We start from the raw sequence: 21118 nt of genomic DNA on the forward strand, positions 1-21118 counted from the left end.
ATGTCTGACAAGTATAAAATTGAGGTATTGAATTATATAACCTCCGATCCAGCTATCCCAATCAGTTTTCGGACTTGGGAACTGTATGAGTATCCACTGCTACCAGCTACAACCAATCACATTTGGGCAATCAAAACAACAAATCAACTCGAGAAACCTCGTTTTGTCATCGTTGGATTTCAAACAGCAAGAAAGAATCAGTCGAATCAAAATGCAAGCGAGTTTGACCATTGTCGCATAAGAGATATTAAACTCATCTTGAACTCTCAGAGTTATCCATATGGAAATTTGAATCTCAACATTACGAATAATCAGTACGCCTTGATGTATGACATGTACACTAATTTTCAAAGTGCTTACTATGGAAAAGAAGCTGAACCGCTACTGGCTAAGAAAGATTTTCTGAATAAAGCACCTCTGTATATAATTGACTGCTCCAAGCAAAACGAGTCAATCAAGTCTGGACCTGTGGATATACGTCTGGAGTTTGAATCATCAGCACAGTTTCCAAATCAAACTGCTGCTTATTGTTTGATAATTCACGATCGAATAATTGAGTACAATCCCATCAGCAGCACTGTAAGAAAACTGACTTAATGGTACAGTTCGATCCTAAGCCTACCATACATTACATGTATGTGTGGGACTTTGCATCCAGACAAGCAAGGAAAGGTCCATGGGAACAAGCAGCAAGAGATAGAGAACGATTTCACCGACGAATACAAGAATTAAATAAAATTATTGAACCTGTATTAATTAATAAACTTAATTTAATAAAAAAATAATAAAAAACACTTTATAATTTATTGATTGTTTATTTATAAAACCTTATTAAAATAATTATTTTAAGATACATTAGCTTATAAATAAGATTTATTGTTACATTCATAACAGTCCTTCTTCAATGGATAAGGACCGTCAAGAACATCATCATACATAGTCTTATAGTGCTCTGTACATCTTGTATAATCGATAAATCTTGAGTCCATCTTCATGTGATGAGGAAGCTTTGACCATATGGCGTTTATTTCATGCTTTGTGAATTGAAGTATGAAAGATTCATCTAAACAAGCGATATCTTGTGGATCCATCTTGTCTAAGGACTGGAGCTGATAAAAAAGTTGTAATGATTTTTCCAGTGATGGACTCAGACCCCAACAGCTGAGAAACCAACGTTTCATTCTCTGAACAGTTTCATAGGCACAAGCATAATTGCTTTTTCTTGAGTGAATTTTCTTCAGGAGACATGGCTGGATAGGATCAAAGTCTTCAAGATGGTTGATAAATCTCATCTTTGATAGATCAATTATTTCAAATGAAAAATTAATTACTTTTTCAAGCCAATGTTTTTTTTCCTCACTCAAAACATAAACGTATGTATTGTGCTTGAGAGTCTCTCGCAGCACTTCTTCGAGTTCGCTATAGAAGAAAGATCCTTCATCCCATCTAATACCATGACTTCTAGACCAAAAATCTTTGGTCTCCAAGACTATAAATTCATTGGTGTACTCTGCTGGCGGTTCGAAAGTTGCTAGCGCTGCAGAACTCAAAAAATCCACTTCATCAGTAAGCGAGATAACAGCAAGCTCTTTCACAATAAAAGATCCATCAAGCGTGTAGAAGCCTTCAAAATCAATGAAAATCTCCATTTTCTCTACTTTAATCAACTGCTCAAGTTCAAGAACTAAATAACGGTCTCATGGTCACGAGCTGACTTTATATAATTGATTCCCCACCATAATACACGATAAAAAGTGGGGGGTAAATTGCGCAGTAAGGATTGCATCATCAAACTAGTTTTTCAAATGTAGCTGAAAATAGCGGTAAAAGGGTTGTAGATATAGTCAAAATGGCGGCCACCAGGTCAAAAAAGGGTGGGAATTAAAATTCAAAAAGGGGGACGCCAAAATGGTGGAAATCAAAAAAGGGGCGCCAAAATGGTGGAAATGAAAATTCAAAAAGGGGTGCCAAAATGGTGGGTATAAAAATTCAAAAAAAGGGCTGAAAATATGGTCGATAATTTAGCATGGACACGAACCACTCAGTCGGTAATGCAGATTCCTACCTTACCGATATCCAGAAGCCCCCTGCTATACTACTCTGCTCTAAGTTTTTGAGCTCTTCGAGCTCAAAAGTCTGATAGAAATTTAGTGAAACAGTATTTTTTGAATTTTCAAACTGCAATAACTTCTGAATGAATAAATCGATTTTCACGCGGTTGGCAGTATTCTACGCAGTTTTTCAAATTCTATAATATAGTTTTGAACACAAACTGATCAAAACGAAAATCTTAGAGAAATTTGAAAAATTCACTTTTTCCGAATTTTCCGACAACGATAACTCACGAACCAATTAACCGATTTTCACGTTCTTGGTGGCGATTGACGTGATTTTTTAGGTTTTTATAATTATTCCATTGCATCAAAAACGATCCAAGAAGAAATGTCGAAGTTATGTAAAAAAAACACTTTTTTCGAAATTTTTCGTGTTCGATAACTCTCGAACGAATCAACCGATTTTGACGGGGCTGGTAGCAATCGACGTGATTTTCTAAATTTAAGAGCGGATTAGTTTTTGGAAGTTATCGGTGGAACCGTTTTGAAGTTATTCTAAAAAAACGATTTTTTGAAAATTTTGTTTTTGAGATTACTAAAAATCAAGCTAACCGAATCGATTCAAATTTTGGGCATATGAAAATACACCGAAATGAAAAAATTCCGAAAGAAGTTTTACCATACGTCGTGGAGGACAACGTAGTTTCAAATGACTCTAAGAGACGGCGCGACCAGTGATTAAATTGTAATATAATTGAAATGCAGCATTGGGAATACCCAAACGCCATCTCACTGTAATTTTTATCTTCCAATAAAAAAAAAAAAAAAAAAATATAATTGAAATAACTCTAATTTATGAATTAACTTGAGTTAAAGGCTGCAGCCTGAAGCTCTCACTGAGTCTGGCGTATTAGAACAGACGAAAACACATGCATCGAAAGTAAATAATGAGATTTTACAGAGAAACGCCCTAAAGACTTTGCAAACTTGTAATAAACAACGAAATACTAAGAAAGGTTAAAAATATCTAATTACCTTTATTTTAATATAGGTAACCTTTGCAATTAGTGAAAAATTTTTAATATCTAACAAGTCTATGCGAAAAAATCAGCATTTGCGAATTTTCGACTTCTTGCAGCTTTTGCTGGCTGGCAATAAACAATTGTTGACCGAAAATTACTATATTATATTGAAATATAGAGACACATTTATTTTCGTAACAGCAGGTACAAGCGTTAACCGAAAGATCATTAGTTTAAGCATTTTTAATTAAAAAAGAATTCAGCACGTGCAATTACGTGAACCCGTTTATTTTCAAACGGGTAGTACTAGCGATTTGTAGAGAGTCGGTATTTTTAAGCGTGGTCAAGCCAAAGAAAAATTGTAGTTGCAAATTTTAACTATCTTGACTGAGTAGTAAATAATTTAACCAATAATAAACATAAGCCCGTTTACTTTCGAGTGGTTAGTATCAGCTGTCTGCCCTCACGTTTGCAATTTGGGCGAGGTCTAAACGACAAAATTAGCATTCGCAAATTTTCAGCCTCTTGCAGATTTTGCTGATTTGCAATAAAATATTGTCAACTGAAAAAAAGTAAATAACGTTGGAATAAATAAGCCCGTTTATTTTTAAACGGGTTGTATTGGCGATCTAGCTCAAGTTCGCTATTCCGGCCAGGTCTACGTGACAAAAAGGCGTTTATAAATTTTTAACTTTTTGAATATTACGCCCATTCGCAATAAGCCATTGTCAGCCGAGAAGTACTAAAATAAGTTGGAATATATGAATCCGTTTATTCTTAAACAGGTAGTATTAGCGATCAGCTTAAGTTTGTAATTAAGTCAAGGTATAGGCGACGAAAACAACGTTTGCGAATATTTGACTCGTTGCAGACTTCGCTAGTTTGTAATGAGCCTTTTTTGTTTACAAAGAAATACTTAATGGCGTTACAATATGTAAACCCGTTTCTTTTCAAACGGGTAGTAATAGTGATTAGCGGGAGGGCCGATTTGTAAATACAGTCTAGCTTAGAAGAAGTAGCAGCCATGAATATTTAACTTCTTGACGATTTTGCTAAATTGCAGTTAGTAATTGTCAATGAAAAATACTTTATTCAGTTAAAATAAATAAACCCGTTTATTTCTAAACGGGTGATTTTGCAATCAGCCTATAATTCGTAATTTAGGCCAGGTCTCGGCCATGAGATCAGCATACTTTAAATATTATATTCTCTACAGATTTTTCTAGCTTGGAATAAGCCATTTTTCACTAAGAAATACTGAATTACGCTGAAATGTAAACACGCGTTGATTTTTAAACGGGTGATTTTTGCAATCAGTTTAAAGTTTGCGAGAGGAGGTCTAGATGACAAAATTAGCATTTGTAAATTTTTGACTCTTTGCAGATTTGGCCAGCTTGCAGTTAGCAATTGTCAATAAGAAATACTTTATTAGATTAAAATATGTATAAGCCCGTTTATTTTTAAACGGGTGGGTTTTGCAGTTAGCTGAAAGTTTGTAATTTTAGCAAGGGCTGCGCAAGAGTAAATAGCAGTCAGAAATTCTGAACTCATTTTAAACTTACCCACCATGCTATATACACTTAGCATCTAAAATTGGCTGTGTTACAGGTCTACTCATAAAATCTCTACTCACAGCCATCAACGGACATCTGCACTCAATTACATTTTTATTCAAAATCATCTTCATTCAGTCACAACTTTATTCATTTAAATCTTTACTCTGATTCAACTTTATTCGAATTTTTAAGCGTGGTCGAGCCGAAGAAATATTCTAGTTGCGAATTTTAACTTTCATGTAGACAACTTGCTTAGAAAAAGCCATCTTTGATTGAGAAGTAAATAATTAAACTAATAAACATAAGCCCGTTTACTTTCGAACTGTTAGTATCAGCTGTCTGCCTCACGTTTGCAATTTGGGCGAGGTCTAAGCGTCAAAATTAGCATTCGCAAATTTTCAGCCTCTTGCAGTTTTTGCTGATTTGCAATAAAATATTATCAACTGAAAAAAAGTAAATAACGTTGGAATAAATAAGCCCGTTTATTTTTAAACGGGTTGTATTGGCGATCTAGCTCGTTTGCTATTCCGGCCAGGTCTACGTGACAAAAAAAGCATTTATGAATTTTTAACTTTTCGAATATTATGCCAATTCACAATAAGCAATTGTCAGCCGAGAAGTACTAAAATAAGTTGGAATATATGAATCCGTTTATTCTTAAACGGGTAGTATTAGCGATCAGCTTAAGTTCGTAATTAAGTCGAGGTATAGGCGACGAAAACAACTTTTGCGAATATTCGACTCGTTGCAGACTTTCGCTAGTTTGTAATGAGCCTTTTTTGTTTACAAAGAAATACTTAATGGCGTTAAAATATATAAACCCGTTTATTTTTAATCGGGGAATTTTCGCAATCGGCCGAAAGTTTGTGATTGAGCAGAGGAGGTCTAGGTACAAAATTAGCATTCGTAAATTTTTGACTTTACAGGTTTTGCCAGCTTGCAGTTAGCAATTGTCCATAAGTAATACTTTATTAGATTAAAATATATAAGCCCGTTTATTTTTAAACGGGTGAGTTTTGTAGTTAGCCGAGTTCGTAATTTTAACAAGGGCTACGCAAGAGAAAATAGCAGTCAGAGATTCTTAACTCATTTTAAACACCCACCATCATGCAATATACACTTAGCATCTAAAATTGATGTTGAATTATTTGAACCCGTTTATTTTTAAACGAGTGTCATACTCAATTTGCGTAAAGTTCGTAAGTTAAGCAAGAGCTAAGCAAGAAGTGATAATAGTCGCGAATTAGTCATTCTTTACAGTATTTGCAGTGTATGCGAAAAGCAATTGTCCATTGAGAAGTATATTAGATTAAAATATATGAATCCGTTTATATTTAAACGGGTAAATATTGCAATCAGTTGTTCGTTATTTCTTCGGAGTCTAGGTAACAAATTCAGCATTCACGAATTTTTTACTCCTTGCAGATTTCGCTGGTAAGCAATAAGCCATTTGTTAATCAGTACTTCATTACGTTTGAATTCATAAACCAGTTTATTTTCAAACGGGCAGTGTTAGCGATTTGTATAGTCAATATTTTGAGAGTGGTCGGGCCAAAAAAAAATTGTAGTTGTGAATTTTAACTTTCTTGCAGGCACAACTAGCTAAGAAAAAGCCATTTTTTACTGAGGAGTAAATAATTAAACTAGTAAACATAAGCCCTTTTACTTTCGAACGGTTAGTATCAGCTATTTGCCTCACGTCTGTAATTTCGCAAATTTTCAACCTCTTGCAGATTTTGCTGATTTGCAATAAGATATTGTCAACTGAAGAAGACTAAATTACGTTGGAATAAATAAGCCCGTTTATTTTCAAACGGGTGGTATTGGCAATCTAGCTCAAGTTCCGGCCAATTCTACATGACAAAGAAAGCATTTATGAATTTTCAACTTTTTGAATATTACGCTTATTTGCAATAACCGATTGTCAGCCGAGAAGTACTAAAATAAGTTGGAATATATGAATCCATTTATTTTTAAACAGTTAGTATTAGCGATCGGCATAAAGTTCGTAATTAAGGCGGTCTAGGCAACGAAATCAGAGTTTGCGAATATTTTACTCATTGCCGACCGTTAGTTTGTAATGAGCCTTTTTTTTACTAAGGAATACTTTATGACGTTGAAATATATAAACCCGTTAATTTTTAAACGGGTGGTAATAATGATCAGCGGGAGGGTAGAATTGTAAACAAAGTATAGCTTAGAAGAAGTAGCAGCCATATAGTATATTACACACCGAGGGAAGTAAAGTAAGAAATGTCTCAGATCACATGTGATTGTTGGCCGAGGCGAAGCCGAGGTCAACAAACATGTGATCTGAGGCTTTCTTATTTACTTCCCGAGGAGTGTATGCTATTTTTTTGCTCGACGAAGGCAGAAAGTGGCAATTTCGTTTAGCGCAGTGGGCCGAAATTTGACGCTTTCTGTCCGTCGAGCAAAAAAATATTGAACTCCTTAACGATTTTGCTAGCTTACAATTTATAATTGCCAATAAAGAATACTTAATTCAGATAATATGTATAAACCCGTTTACTTTTGAATGGGTGATTTTTGCTATTAGCCAAAAAGTTCGTGATTCCAACGAGGTCTAGGCGACAAAATTGGCATTCGCGAATTTTGAACTCCTTGCCAATTTTGCTCGCTTGCAGTAAGCTATATATATGTTTTTCTGAAGCACTTGTTAAATTTTACGAAACCATTTATTTGTAATCAGCCGAAGGCTTAATTTAGGCGAGGTCTAGGCAATGAAATCAGCATCCCTGAATTTTTGGACGTTTTCTTCTTGAAGATGTCGCCAACTACCAAGAAGCCATTGTCAACTGAAAAGTACTTAATAAGGCTAAAATATATAAACCCGTTTATTTTTGAACGGGTGATTTTTGCAATCCGCCTAAAGTTTGTAATTTAAGCTAGGTCTTGGTCATGAGATCAGCATTCTCGACTATTATATTCCGTGCAGATTTTGATAGCTTAGAATATGCAATTTTTTACTAAGTAGCATTCAAATAGGCTGAAATATATATACCCGCTTATTTTTTAACGGATGATTTTTGCAATCAGCCGAAAGTTGGTGATTTGAGCGAGGTCTAGCTGACAAAATTAGCTTTCGCAAACTTTTTTATGAATATGCAATTTTTTACTATTTAAATAGGCTGAAATATATATCCGTTTATTTTTAAACGGGTGGGTTTTGCAGACGGAAGTTTGTAATTTTAGCAAGGGCTGCGCCAGCAAATACAGCAGTTAGAAATTCTTGACTCCTTTTACACTTACCCATCATGCAATATACACTTAGCATTTAAAATAAAAACTTAGGTTCGATTACATGAACTTGTTTATTTCTAAACGGGTGGTATATGCAACTTGCGTAAAGTTCGTAAGTTAAGCAAGAAGAGATAATAGTTACGAATTATTCATTCTTCACAGAATTTTCAGCGTGTGCAAAAAGCTATTGTTAATCGAGAAGTACTTTATTAGATTAATGTATGAACCCGTTTATATTTAAACGGGTGGGTTTTGCAATCAGCAATTCGTAATTTTTTCGGGGTATAGGTAACAAATTTAACTTCCACGAATTTTTAACTGCTTGCGGATTTTGCTACCTTGCAAAAAGCCATTTGTTACTCAAAAGTACTTTATTACGTTGGAATACATGAACCCGTTCATTTTCAAACGTGTCGTATTCGCGTTGAGCCAAAAGTTCAAAATTTCAGCAAAGGCTAACCGACAAGAAGTTACAGTCGCAAATTATTAACTACTTTCAAACTTCGTCAGCTTGGAATATACACCTATCATCTGAAAAAAGAAGGTTCAATTTTATGAACCTGTTTTTTTTTTCTGAACGGGTGAGTTTAACAAAGCCGGAAGTTTGTAATTTTGGTGTGGTCTAAGCGACGAAATCAGCATCCAGGAATTTTTGACTCCTCGAAGGCTTCGTCAGTTACGAATCTGACATTGTCAACTGAAAAGTACTTAATTAAGCTGAAATGTATAAACCCGTTTATTTTTAAACGCGTGATTTTTGCAATCGGCCGAGTTTTTAATTACTTCGGGGTTTAGGTAACAAAATTACCATTCGCAAATTTTTGATTCCTTGCTATTTTTTCTAGCTTGCAATAAGTTATTTGTTAATCCGAAGTATTTTATTACGTTTGAATACATAAACCCGTTTATTTTCAAACGGGTAGTTTTAGCGATTTGTATAGAGTCAATATTTTGAGAGTGGTCGGGCCAAGAAAAATTGTAGTTGCGAATTTTTACTTTCTAGGCACAACTAGCTAAGAAAAAGCCATTTTTTTTACTGAGAAGTAAATAATTAAATTAAAAAACATAAGCCCGTTTACTTTCGAACGATTAGTATCAGCGATTAGTATCAGCTATCTACCTCACGTCTGTAATTTGAGCGAGGTCTAAACGACAAAATTAGCGTCCGCAAATTTTCAACGTCTTGCAGGTTTTACTGACTTGCAATAAATTATTATCAACCGAAATAGACTAAATTACGGAATAAATAAGCCCGTTTATTTTTGAACGGGTAGTATTAGCGATCGGCCGAAAGTCGGCAATTGAGACAAGGCCCAGGTGACGAAATCAGTATTTGCGAATATTTGACTTGTTGCAGACTTCGCTTGTTTGTAATGAGTCTTTTTTCTACTAAAAAATACAATGACGTTAAAATATTTAAACCCATTTATTTTTAAACGGGTAGTAATAGTGATCAGCGTGAGGGTTGAATTGTAAACAAACTCTATCTTAGAAGGAATAGCAGCTATGAACTTTAAGGAGTTAAAAATCCAAAATTTTGCTAGCTTGCAATCAACCATTGTCAATGATAAAAACATTTTCCAGTTAAATACATAAGCCCGTTTATTTTTTAATGGATGATTTTTGCAACCTGCCTAAAGTTAGTAATTTAGGCCAGGTCTTCGACATGAGATCAGCATTTCTAAATATTATATTCCCTGCAGATTTTTCTAGCTTGGAATAAGCCATTTTTTATTAAGAAGTTTTAACATAGATAGAAATATATACACCCGTTTATTTTTCAACGGGTGACTTTTGCAGTCGAAAGTTTGGTGCACGGTTTAGGCGACGAAATTAGTTTTCGCACATTTTTTACTTCTTGCAAATTACGCTTGCTTGAAATAAGCTACTCGTTACTAATTGTAAGTACTTAAGCTGAAATACAAAAACCCGTTTATTTTCGAACGGGCGGTATTAGCAATCGTCGTGCAGAATTTTCCACAAATTCTAGCTTAAAAGTATAATAGCAGTTGTTAATTTTGAACTCCTTACAGATTTTGCTAGCTTGCGATAAGCCATTGTCAACTAAAAAATCCTAAATGTTAAAATATGTGAATCTGTTTACTTATAAACGGATGATTTTTACACGGCCGAGTTTGTAATTAAAGCACGGTTTAAGCGACAAAATCAGCATTTGCGAATATTTGACTCGTTGCAGACTTCGCTAGTTGGTAATGAGCCTTATTTTTACTGAGAAATAGTGACGTTAAAATATATAAACCTTTTCATCATCAAACGGATGGTGATAGTGATTAGCGTGCGGGTAGAATTGTAAACAAAGTATAGCTTAGAAGTAATAGCAGCTATGAATATTTAGCTCCTTGACGATTTTGCTAGCTTGCAATTAATAATTGTCAATGAAAAATAGTTTATTCAATTATAATATATAAAGCCGTTTATTTTTAAACGGGTGATTTTTGCAATCAACCAAAAGTTTGCGATTGAGGTGAGGAGGTCTAGGTGACAAAATTAGCATTCGCAAATTTTTGACTTCGCAGATTTTGCCACCTTCCAATTAGCAATTCTCAATGAGAGATACTTTATTTAAAATATATGTCCGTTGATTTTTAAATGGGTGGGTTTTGCAATCAGCTGAAAGTTCGTAATTTCAGCGAAGTTTAGGTGACAAAATTAGCATTCGCGAATTTTTAACTCCTTACAGACTTTGCCAGTTCGCAATAAACATTGTCAACTAAGAAATACTTAATTAAGTTTAAATATTTAAATACGTTTATTTTTAAACGGGAGTAATAGTGATCCGCATGAGGGTAGTATTTTGTGCGAGGTCTAGCAAAGAAAAAATAGCAGTCGTGAATTTTTAGTTTTTTACAAATTTTTTCGACTGTCTATAAGCCATTGTCAACTTAGAAGTTCATAATTACGTAAAATATATGATCTCGTTAGTTTTTGGACGGGTGGTTATAACAGTATAAGGTCATTGTATCGAGGTCTAGGCATCGTAATTAGTAATCAAGTATATTTGATACATTCTAGTCTTGCCTTGCTGCCAATAAGTAAATGTTGCCCAACGAACATTTCATTAAGTTGAATGATATAAACTCGTTAAGTTTTAAACGGGTAGTCTTTACAATCAGCCTAAAGAAAGAGATCCATCCGAGGTCTAGGAGAAAAGATAAAGCAGTCTGCAAATATTATGAGGCTTTCATATCTATCTACCAAAGGTGTTGTAGTTTCATCTTATAACTGAATTCGAATAACTTTAAATTCTTATAAATATTGGGGAACAATATATACTCCTTCATGATTCAACAAATATATTTGTTCAATGCAACGTCAATTAATAGATAGGACGAGGCTGAGGCAAGCAAAAAGATTTAGACTAAATTTTTCTTCCAGTATTATCTCTATTATTACTATACTTTTCACTTACACAACACTTTTAACTTACATTTTTCAGTTTTCTCCAGAATGATCTTAATAATGTTCTTTATTAACACCCGTTAAAAAATAAACGGGTGCATATAATAATAATAATTTATATTTAAATGTCCGACGCCGATCGTCGTTTGTTTTTTGAAACATCTATCTTCAGGCTGATACTTTCTTTTTACTACTTAACCGTTTCTCGGGCATCGATTTTTGTTTGTTCAATCTCGCAAGTGTTATTGTTGCATTTAAACGGTTTAATTTTTTTATTAATTATTTTTAATCATGCCGTTTGTTCACAATGGATATCAATACCACTGTAACCACACTGATAAAGATGAACGCGATATTCCTTTTAGAAGGTATTCAAAAATAACATACATATTAATTAATTTACTTTTTAACTTCTGTCTTTTAAAGTTACACTCACCATATTATGTTTAAAATAATTAGTATGTGATGCGTAAAATAAAATAATTTTTTTTATTATCAAGTGAAAGTCAATTTTATGCTACGACTTTATTCCAGTTTCTATTAAGTTCTGTGAATAGTTAAGCTCTATTTAAAAAAGAATGGATTAATTGAGCTGAAATAATTATTTTTTTGCATTGATATTTTAGTGTAGTTCAAAAAAGTCGATATTTTTCATAAACAACCTGATATCAACATTTCGTTGCTTGATACTTTGTGCTGATTGTGAAAACCACCCGTTTAAAAATAAACGGGTTCATATATTTCAACTTAATTAACTACTTCTCAGTTGACAATTGCTTATTACAAGCTAGCGAAGTCTGTAAAGGGTCAAAAATTCGCGAATATTATTTCTTCTTGCTTCAAATACTGATACGCTGATCGCTCATTACACCCGTTTAAAAATAAACCGGTTCATATATTTTAACTTCACTGAGTACTTTTTAGGTGAGAAGTGTTTATTGCAACTAAATTTTCTCAATGCTATTTCTTCTTGCCTATGTCTCGCTAAAATTACTAACTGTAGGCTTATTGTGAAAAACTTCTGTTTCGACATGAACGGCTTCATTTACTTTAACCGAATTATATACTTCACAGTTGACAATTACCAATTGCAAACTGGCGAAGTCTCAAGTGAGTTACAAATTCGCGACTGCCATTTCTTCACGCCTAGACTTCAATCGATACAGAAGCTTTGTGCTGATTGCAGAAACCACCCGTTTAACAATAAACGAGTTTTTTTAATTATACCTAATTAAGTACTTGTCAGATGACAAGTTCTTATTGCAAGCAGACGAAGTCTGGAAGAAGTTAAAATTTTTAAGTTCAAGTTAATTATTTTTTTTTTTGCTTATCATCTTTTAAAAATAAATAAACAAGTTACGTGGATATTTTAGAGTAATTAAAAAAAGTCGATTAATGTCATTAAAAACTTAATAACAACTTTGTAAACAATTTGCAGAGTAACTACGCAATGATTTGGAAGTGAATACGTCATTATTCAATTGTAATCAGTTCATTCCCATAACGTTTTTTGTTTTTTACTTATAGTAATTTCAAAGTAGGATTAATATTGGAAAACAATATATTCTCTTTTGTAACTGTTTGCATTCTATTACATAAATAAATTGATTTCAAGACTTGATTTGCTCAAAAACTTCGTATATCGCTAATTACCTGAAAATCTATTGATTTGTTTAAAAGCTTAGGTAGTTAAACAATTTTAAAAGTCTGTCATGAAACATTTACCAAACTTTTTTATCCGAAGAAGTAATTGTTATTTTGTTCTATATAACTTTGTAAAACACAATAATTGTGATACAAATAAAACTTATATATCATTATTATTGTTATTTTGTTTTTATAATTTTATTCTTATAATTAGTATATATTTTACATCATTTTCCAGTTTATAAACACTTATTGAAAAGTTATTGAAGAAATGATAAAGCTTGAATTTCTTTCAATAACTTCAATTCCTTTCACATGAATTTGACAGTTATGTTTTTTAAGAATTACAGTTATAAACTACGAATTGTTTAATTTTTGTCTTTTGACAGATATTATAATTGTATAAATAAAAAAGAACCCACCATCTTTTGTACCGGAACAATGATATGGCTGTATGGACAAAGCATTGAAAGTCAGCCTCACGTAGAGGGTTGTAGACGGAATGAACACGCAGTCGAAAAAATAAATTTCAAAGAGGCTCTAAGATCAAAAATGTCTAAAGGGTCGAAACCACAAACTGTATATCAGGAACTAGCTTCAAAGTGAGTTTTCTATTTAACGATCAAGTTACCCAGATTCTTCGAGCGTAATTGTATTCTCAAAATATCTTCATTTTATAATTAATTATAGGTTATATCCAATTGCGAGCTCAAAAAAATGCGTTTTTTTATAAATTTTTTTCCAAGAGACATTTTACTTAATATTGTAATAAGATTATATAAAAATTCGGAACCTAATGGTCAAACCATTCAGGAGAAATTACGCTCACCGACTTTGAAAACACCATTTTGACAAAAATGTGTTTAAAATTTTAAAAGAGATTTACACTCAGTTAAAAATTGCTTACTAATATGCGTTTATCTTTGTGAATATTTAACAAATCAATTTGAAATTAATAGAAAATATACTTAAATATATGTACATTCCTAGAATGCAAAAAGAAAAACTTTTTTTTGAAATTTCTAACTGGATATAACCCCTTAATTAAGTCATTTACTTTGGATGACTTCTATTCACTGCATCATCTTGAAATTCGAATATTTATTTGTAATGTTTATTGTAGGTATCCGACTGCAGCTACTGAAGTAACTCTGAAATCAATTGAAAGAAGTATGTATAATTGGAAAGGAGCAGAACCAGTAATGCCAAAACTTACAAAAGGAATTGTACAGTTTCATGATATGCTGGAAAAAAAGGAATGGAATGAACGCTTAAAGTATCCTGGTGGTGAACTGACATGAAAATTGATTGCTAGTGGCAGTGAATATTCATTGCTGATGTGGAACGAAAAATTTGCCGAACAATTTATTAATTGCGAGCAAATATTTATGGATGCAACATTAGGGTGATTCAAAAAAAAAGAATATTTTTTTTTTCGTTTGGTACTCTGAAAAATAGGTTCCTAGACACCTCTAAGAAAGCCTCTCCAAGCATGAGTTCTTAATTGTAACGGGAAGGTCCTCCTTCTTACAGTTTTCTATTTTTTCTTATTATCAGATAGAAAAATTTATATCTCGCTTCCAACTTCTTGAAAAAATATCTTGTTCCTTAGATTTTGTAGGAAATTAAATGCTCTACAAAAAAGGTCTCTTACGATTTTTTCGTGAACCCAACCGTTTAAAAGATATTAACGGTTAAAGTTTGATTATTTTTGGGAAAATTTTTTATTTCTTATGAATTTTATAACTCAATGAAAAAAAATCATTATGAATGATGAAACTCATAGTTTTGTAGGAAATTTACTGCTCTATAAAAATGGTCTCTTATGATTTTTCGATCAAGTTGAGCGTTTACGAGATATTCATCGTCAAACATCAACGCATATCAATTTTTCTAGTTTTTGATCAATAATTCGAAAAATTTCAATTTATTCTCTGAGTTTCAAGGAAATTTAGACAAATTTGAGTTTCTATAAATAGAAATATGTTATGAACTATTTTTTTAATTAGTTTTTTTAGTCTTGGGCATGTTTGATTACATTAAAACAAAAAATTAGTGCATTTTTTTAAATATATAATTCAATTTAGTGTGTTTCACATGTGTTTCACTTTTTTATCGAAGAATTTATTTATTTAATTATCAACTGCCATATAATTTTCAATATTTTCAACATAACGGTACACTTTTACTGTAAATAATTTCCTCTATTGCAGTTTGGGTATTTTTTTCGATGTTCTTTGATAACTTGCAATAAGTATTGGAATTGATCTTCATTTTTTGTCAAGCATTGATTATACTCACTAACTAATGCAATAGCTCGTTCTGCTGAATCATTAACAACTTTCAATTGGTTAAAGTATTCTTTATTTTCAATGTAACTGTCATTAGGAGGCCACGATTCAATATCTTTATCAAGGAAGTCATATGGTAAATCAAAGATTTTAAAGAGATTTAAAGACTTTTTAGAAACAAAGTCACTCAGACTTTTTTGCGTTAATGAATTCAAATCGTTTTTATCAATTATAAATTTTTTAGCTTTAGAATCTGTACCGTTACGAGTATTAGCAGCTCCAACAATATTTTTTTTTACTTCCAATGAAACGGTATTGTCAAATAATGATAAAATGGCAAGTTCATCACTTAAATACCATAAATACAAAATAATTTTTTCACAAGTTGCTGAAGAAATCAATGAATTGATATTTTTGTACTCGAATAAATTTTTCAAAAAATTCAAAACAAAAATCCCCTCGAACGAAAATTTTATGTATATTTTGTGAAAAACAATTTAAAAATACGCACTGAACAAATTTCATAATAATAAATGACAACGCGATTAAGATTTTAAATTATTAAAGATAAAATTAAAAAAAAATATTATTAGAATAAAAACTTTCAAATGAATTTTTGAACAGAAAACATCTATAGGAGTTGCTTTTATAATAAAAACTCAAATTTGTCTAAATTTCCTTGAAACTCAGAGAATAAATTGAAATTTTTCGAATTATTGATCAAAAACTAGAAAAATTGATATGCGTTGATGTTTGACGATGAATATCTCGTAAACGCTCAACTTGATCGAAAAATCATAAGAGACCATTTTTATAGAGCAGTAAATTTCCTACAAAACTATGAGTTTCATCATTCATAATGATTTTTTTTCATTGAGTTATAAAATTCATAAGAAATAAAAATTTTCCCAAAAATAATCAAACTTTAACCGTTAATATCTTTTAAACGGTTGGGTTTACGAAAAAATCGTAAGAGACCTTTTTGTAGAGCATTCAATTTCCTACAAAATCTAAGGAACAAGATATTTTTTCAAGAAGTTGGAAGCGAGATATAAATTTTTCTATCTGATAATAAGAAAAAATAGAAAACTGTAAGAAGGAGGACTTTCCCGTTACAATTAAGAACTCATGCTTGGAGAGGCTTTCTTAGAGGTGTCTAGGAACCTATTTTTCAGAGTACCAAACGAAAAAAAAAATATTCTTTTTTTTTGAATCACCCTATGCAACATATTCTAGATTTCCACTAATAGCTCCAAAGAAAAATCTGCGAACTCATAGTTTGCTCACAATTCATGTTTTATACGAAAATAATGTAAGTAACTCACGCCATTTTTTGTCTATTTTTAGGGACACTTTTTCAAAAAAGAACAAATAAAAATTGTTGAATTATATTATTAATAACTTCTATTTGTTAAATTAAAGTTACATTTTTGGCATTTCATTGTACCCGACACATCCCTGGTGCTGGCTTTACAATATTTTTTATTTCAACTTACGTTAATTTTCTTTTCTTTGCTTTCTAAAAATAATTAATTCCAGTTCGAGGAGAACTGTAAGTGTGGAGAATAACCAACTTAAATTTTAATCCATCGGTTAAATAGAAAAAAAGTTATGATCTGGGCCAAACAAGAGGAACAAACATGTTTTTTTTTGAGTCACTTAATTTAAATGATAATAATAACAAAGCAACATAATATTTTACAAAAAATGATTTTTTTTATTACTTGGAGATGTAGATCAAAGCATATTAAAAATTAAAATCTTTTCAGTTGCTCTTTCTTCAGAAGAAGCCCTGAAAAATAAGCATGATAAATAGAATATGAGTGCTTCTAATTCGGTTTTTAATTTTTGTTAAATATTTTAGGCATTCCCGATTGCTTGGGTGTTTATGCATGGGCGAACGGAAGCAGTTTATCGTTCTATTTTCAAAGAAGTATTTAAAAAATTTGAAAACTATGATAAAATAGTAATGTGTGATTTCGAACAAGCCATGAGGAACGCTGTCAAGGATGTACTCCCAAAAGCCGTCCTTAAAGGATGCTATTTTCACCATGTACAGGTTATCAATCTTTATAACAAATTTTTATAAAATGTAGCATACTTAAAATTTTTCTCATGCAGTGGTTTTTGGAGGCAAAATTTATTATTGGTTAAACTTAAAGCGCGCGCGGAATGCATTAATCAAATACCTACTAGATTTCGAATTCATATTATATTTATTTTAAAAGGCGATCCAAAAAACAACTAAGGACTCAGGTTTGTGGAAACAAATTAAAGATGATTCGGTAGCACGAGATCACTTAAGATTATTGATGGCAGTGGCGACCTTACCTGCAAATAAGATGAGGGAAGGATTCGAATTAGTGGAGTGTTCATTACCACAAAAGTATGCCAAAAAATTTGAAAAAATATTCGATTATTATGACAAAAACTGGCTGATTAAGCGAGATCCGGAAGAAGTTTCAGTGTGGAAGTTACGACAAAATACTAACAACTACTGTGAATCATACCATGCATGGTTAGCTTCTCACTTGCAGAGACGACCTAAGCCATGGAAATTGATAGGTAAGAATAAATAAATATATTATCATTACCAGAGTCAAATCAGAAATCAATAAATACTTAGTTGCAATGAAAAAAAAGTCTGTCTGTCAGCTGTCAGCAATAATTTTCAGTATTATAGTTACATTTGTTATAGAATAGGTACTAAAATTGAATATGTTTCACTCGAATACGCTTAAGTCTCATACTTAGACGCTTAACTCCTATCCGTATACGTATAAGTTTGAAGTTTGTACGTATTTTATAAATACAGCACGTGCGAAGGACATACTTATTCTCAAGATTGGGTTAATGTTATCTAGCATTGCTCGAAAATTTAACTTTTAAGAACTAGTTCCGTTTGCTTCTCTATTTACATTCATTGGAAGGAACCTTTCTATATCTTTGTTGCAATTGTCCAGTAAATGATAACTGAAAAAATCAAATTTGTCGTTATCAAATAAAAATTTAAAAATAAGCAGTCAAGTAGAAAGTAAACTTATGCTGTATCTATCAAATATTTAAGCAGTTATTATTTAATTATAATTTTTTTTTTAATTTAAGAAACCGCAATAGCAGACACCACCTGTAAAATGTAATGATAACATAATTTTTGCAGTTTTGTTGCTAGAAAAAATGGCCGAATCAGAAAGAAAGCTAAAATCCATTGAAACCGGAATTGACCCTAGTCGGAGAAATAAGAAAAACTTATTTTCCAAAAGTCTCATGAGTGAAGCTGCCGAAAAATTTGAGCAGGAAGCCATTTCAATGAAATTCTACCTGAAACAAATGAGTATGGAATTGCAAAAACGAAAAAATAATTTTGAGGCACCTAGTGATGATGAATCATCCACAGAGAGCGAGAGTAGTGACCAGGAAAATGAAGGTAACGCTTGTTAATTAATTATAAATTAAAAGTGATTTTCAGTTACAAAGTATTTATCAATATTCGATAAAATCTCTATATGAAGTCGCCCTAGTTAAAAATATATTTTGAAATGAATTAAAATGAGGATATTAGAATTCTTATCAATGATTACAATTTTCTTTTCATGTATATACAGCTTACCTAGAGCGACTGCTTTTTAATAATTTTCAACATGTATTTTTAATGAGGGCGTATAATTTAGGAGCACATTTTAAATATTAATGAAAGATAAAATTAATTTTGCTTTTTAACAGATGAAAATCCGACGATAAAGAGAAAATCATCAGAAAAAATTAAAAGCGGTATCCCAAAGACAATAAAAATACTTTCGGATGAAGTCATCGCTAAAACCGGTAATTATCATCATAAAATTGAGAAATAAATACCCTTATTCAGATAAATCTTTTATATTATAACTCCAATGTTAAATGAATTTCTAAATTAAATTAAAATTAGATGCGATAGAATAATTTCAAAATGATTCGAACCATTTCAAATTACTATTCTTCATTAGAGTAGTTGCATGTAGAAACGTATGATATAAAACCAATCTCAACAGAAAACGTCATTATAATGATAAAAAAATGTTTTTTGCAGTAAAGCCTAATGCAGAAGATGGATTAGATGTGGCAATCCAAGACAAAATTAAAAAATTCAAAATGATTTCTATTCCACGGAATAAACTTATTATTTGCAAGCAAGACAAACAAAAATTGACATAGAAAAAATAGAAAAAATTTTAAGACAAACATTTTGTTACTAAGAAACTTAACTTTTACTGGCTGACTAAACCATATTGTTTCTACTAATGACAACGATGTCATTCCAAATATCATTAGACTTCCAGATTCTATTATATATTAACTTGTCTATTGAGTTTCTTTCAAATTACTTCAATTAATAAAAAGATTATGCATGATATATTTTTATAGTTAACTAAGTGTTAATTGCTAATGTATTAATTATTATAAATCGATAAAGTTATTAATAAAATTAGAGTGGTTCACGAGAAACTATTTATTTTTATCGCTCTCTAAACTTACTTTTTAATATAAAGACAAACAAATTTTTATTGAGATTAATTCTTCATTCCCCAGGTAAACAAAATTATAAATAATTTAACTTAATTGAGCTGTCATTAACTATATTATTTATGATCAACACTTGGGTAATTAATACCGCAGTATTTGGAGTGCTTATTTTGTTTTACTTATCACTAGTCGTTATTATTAGCAATAATGTAACTCACTGTAGCATTAAAATCTACATTGTTATTATTTAGATACTTTTTATCAGATATTGTTTTATTGATTAACATTTTATCGTATTTTTAATTATCATGTATGTATTATTTACTTTTTTTTTGGAACTTTTAATCAAGTAGTGCAATCATAATAACTCTGTGAATTGAGCCAGTCCCATGGCTAAGCGGTATAATGCTTGTCATGCTTGCTTGGGACTGGTGAGGTGTGGGTTCGAATCCCGGTGTGAGCTGAAATTTAATTTTCAGTGAACATCGGTGCTCGTAACTCATGCCGGGCTGTACAGGTTTGGGTTTTTCGATGGTTTCCCCAAGCCCTGTGCTACCGGTGGGGCACAGGCAAATGCGTGCAGTTTCCCCAAAGTCGGCCCATCGCCGCATTACTCTCCAGGCTGAAAAAGTATGTAATACCGCCAAACTTATTCTGCCAAACTTAATGTACCGATCAGCCTGGAGCCCCCTTCCGGTCTCGGCCGGACCCCCATCGAGACAGAAGTCTGAAAAGCGGGGTTAAAAAAAAAAAAAAAAAAAAAAAAAAAAAAAACAAAAAAAACTCTGTGAATTGTACTATTTAAAGCAGACATCAACGTACTAAAAATTTTTTTCGTTTCTTTTTCAAAAGAAATTTTTCTTTAAAAATATTTCAAATATGTGCTCTAATAACTTTTGCCATTTCCTTTAAGGCAAATTCTTTAAGTTTTTTTTTTTTTTCCTTAACAAGATAAAAAATAAGCAGCAAAATGCATGTTTAATTATAAATAAATATTGATGAGATTATGCGTGCTCACAACACTTTTTGAAGCCAACGCTTTAGTGAGGTTATGTTTTATCCAATACTATATATTTATTCCAATATTTTAAATTGATGATTGATTGAAGTTTGCTTAGTATCGAAATAATTTAGTATCGAAAGATGGACCCTGATTCCTCATTGGTTCAGGATTTGAGCGCGCAATTTGAATTCCTAGTTATAGATAATAACATATGACAATATATAATTCATATTGCCATTTTCGGAATATTCAAGTAATCATATACATTTATGCATGGTTACATATAATTAATTATATATAATTATGTATGATAAAACATAGTAATTAGTATATATATATATATATATATATATATATATATATA

The 21118-nt window shown here is 31.6% G+C and overlaps 2 protein-coding genes across 2 annotated transcripts; both read left to right on the plus strand.

Annotated features, from left to right (window-relative positions):
* LOC123261447 lies at positions 1–597 on the plus strand. Its single transcript, XM_044723040.1, has one exon. It carries the CDS (start codon positions 1–3, stop codon positions 595–597), a length of 597 nt encoding a protein of 198 aa, XP_044578975.1.
* A 12569-nt stretch (positions 598–13166) lies between these two features.
* On the plus strand, positions 13167–19657 carry LOC123261503. Its single transcript, XM_044723113.1, has 8 exons — positions 13167–13562; positions 14084–14359; positions 16479–16563; positions 17116–17310; positions 17480–17816; positions 18412–18678; positions 18975–19073; positions 19318–19657. Exons 2-8 carry the CDS (start codon positions 14298–14300, stop codon positions 19440–19442), a joined length of 1170 nt encoding a protein of 389 aa, XP_044579048.1. The 5' UTR covers positions 13167–13562; positions 14084–14297; the 3' UTR covers positions 19443–19657.
* Positions 19658–21118: the final 1461 nt, after the last annotated feature.

Source organism: Cotesia glomerata, linkage group LG3 (genome assembly GCF_020080835.1).
Source record: "Cotesia glomerata isolate CgM1 linkage group LG3, MPM_Cglom_v2.3, whole genome shotgun sequence".
NCBI lineage: Eukaryota > Metazoa > Arthropoda > Insecta > Hymenoptera > Braconidae > Cotesia > Cotesia glomerata.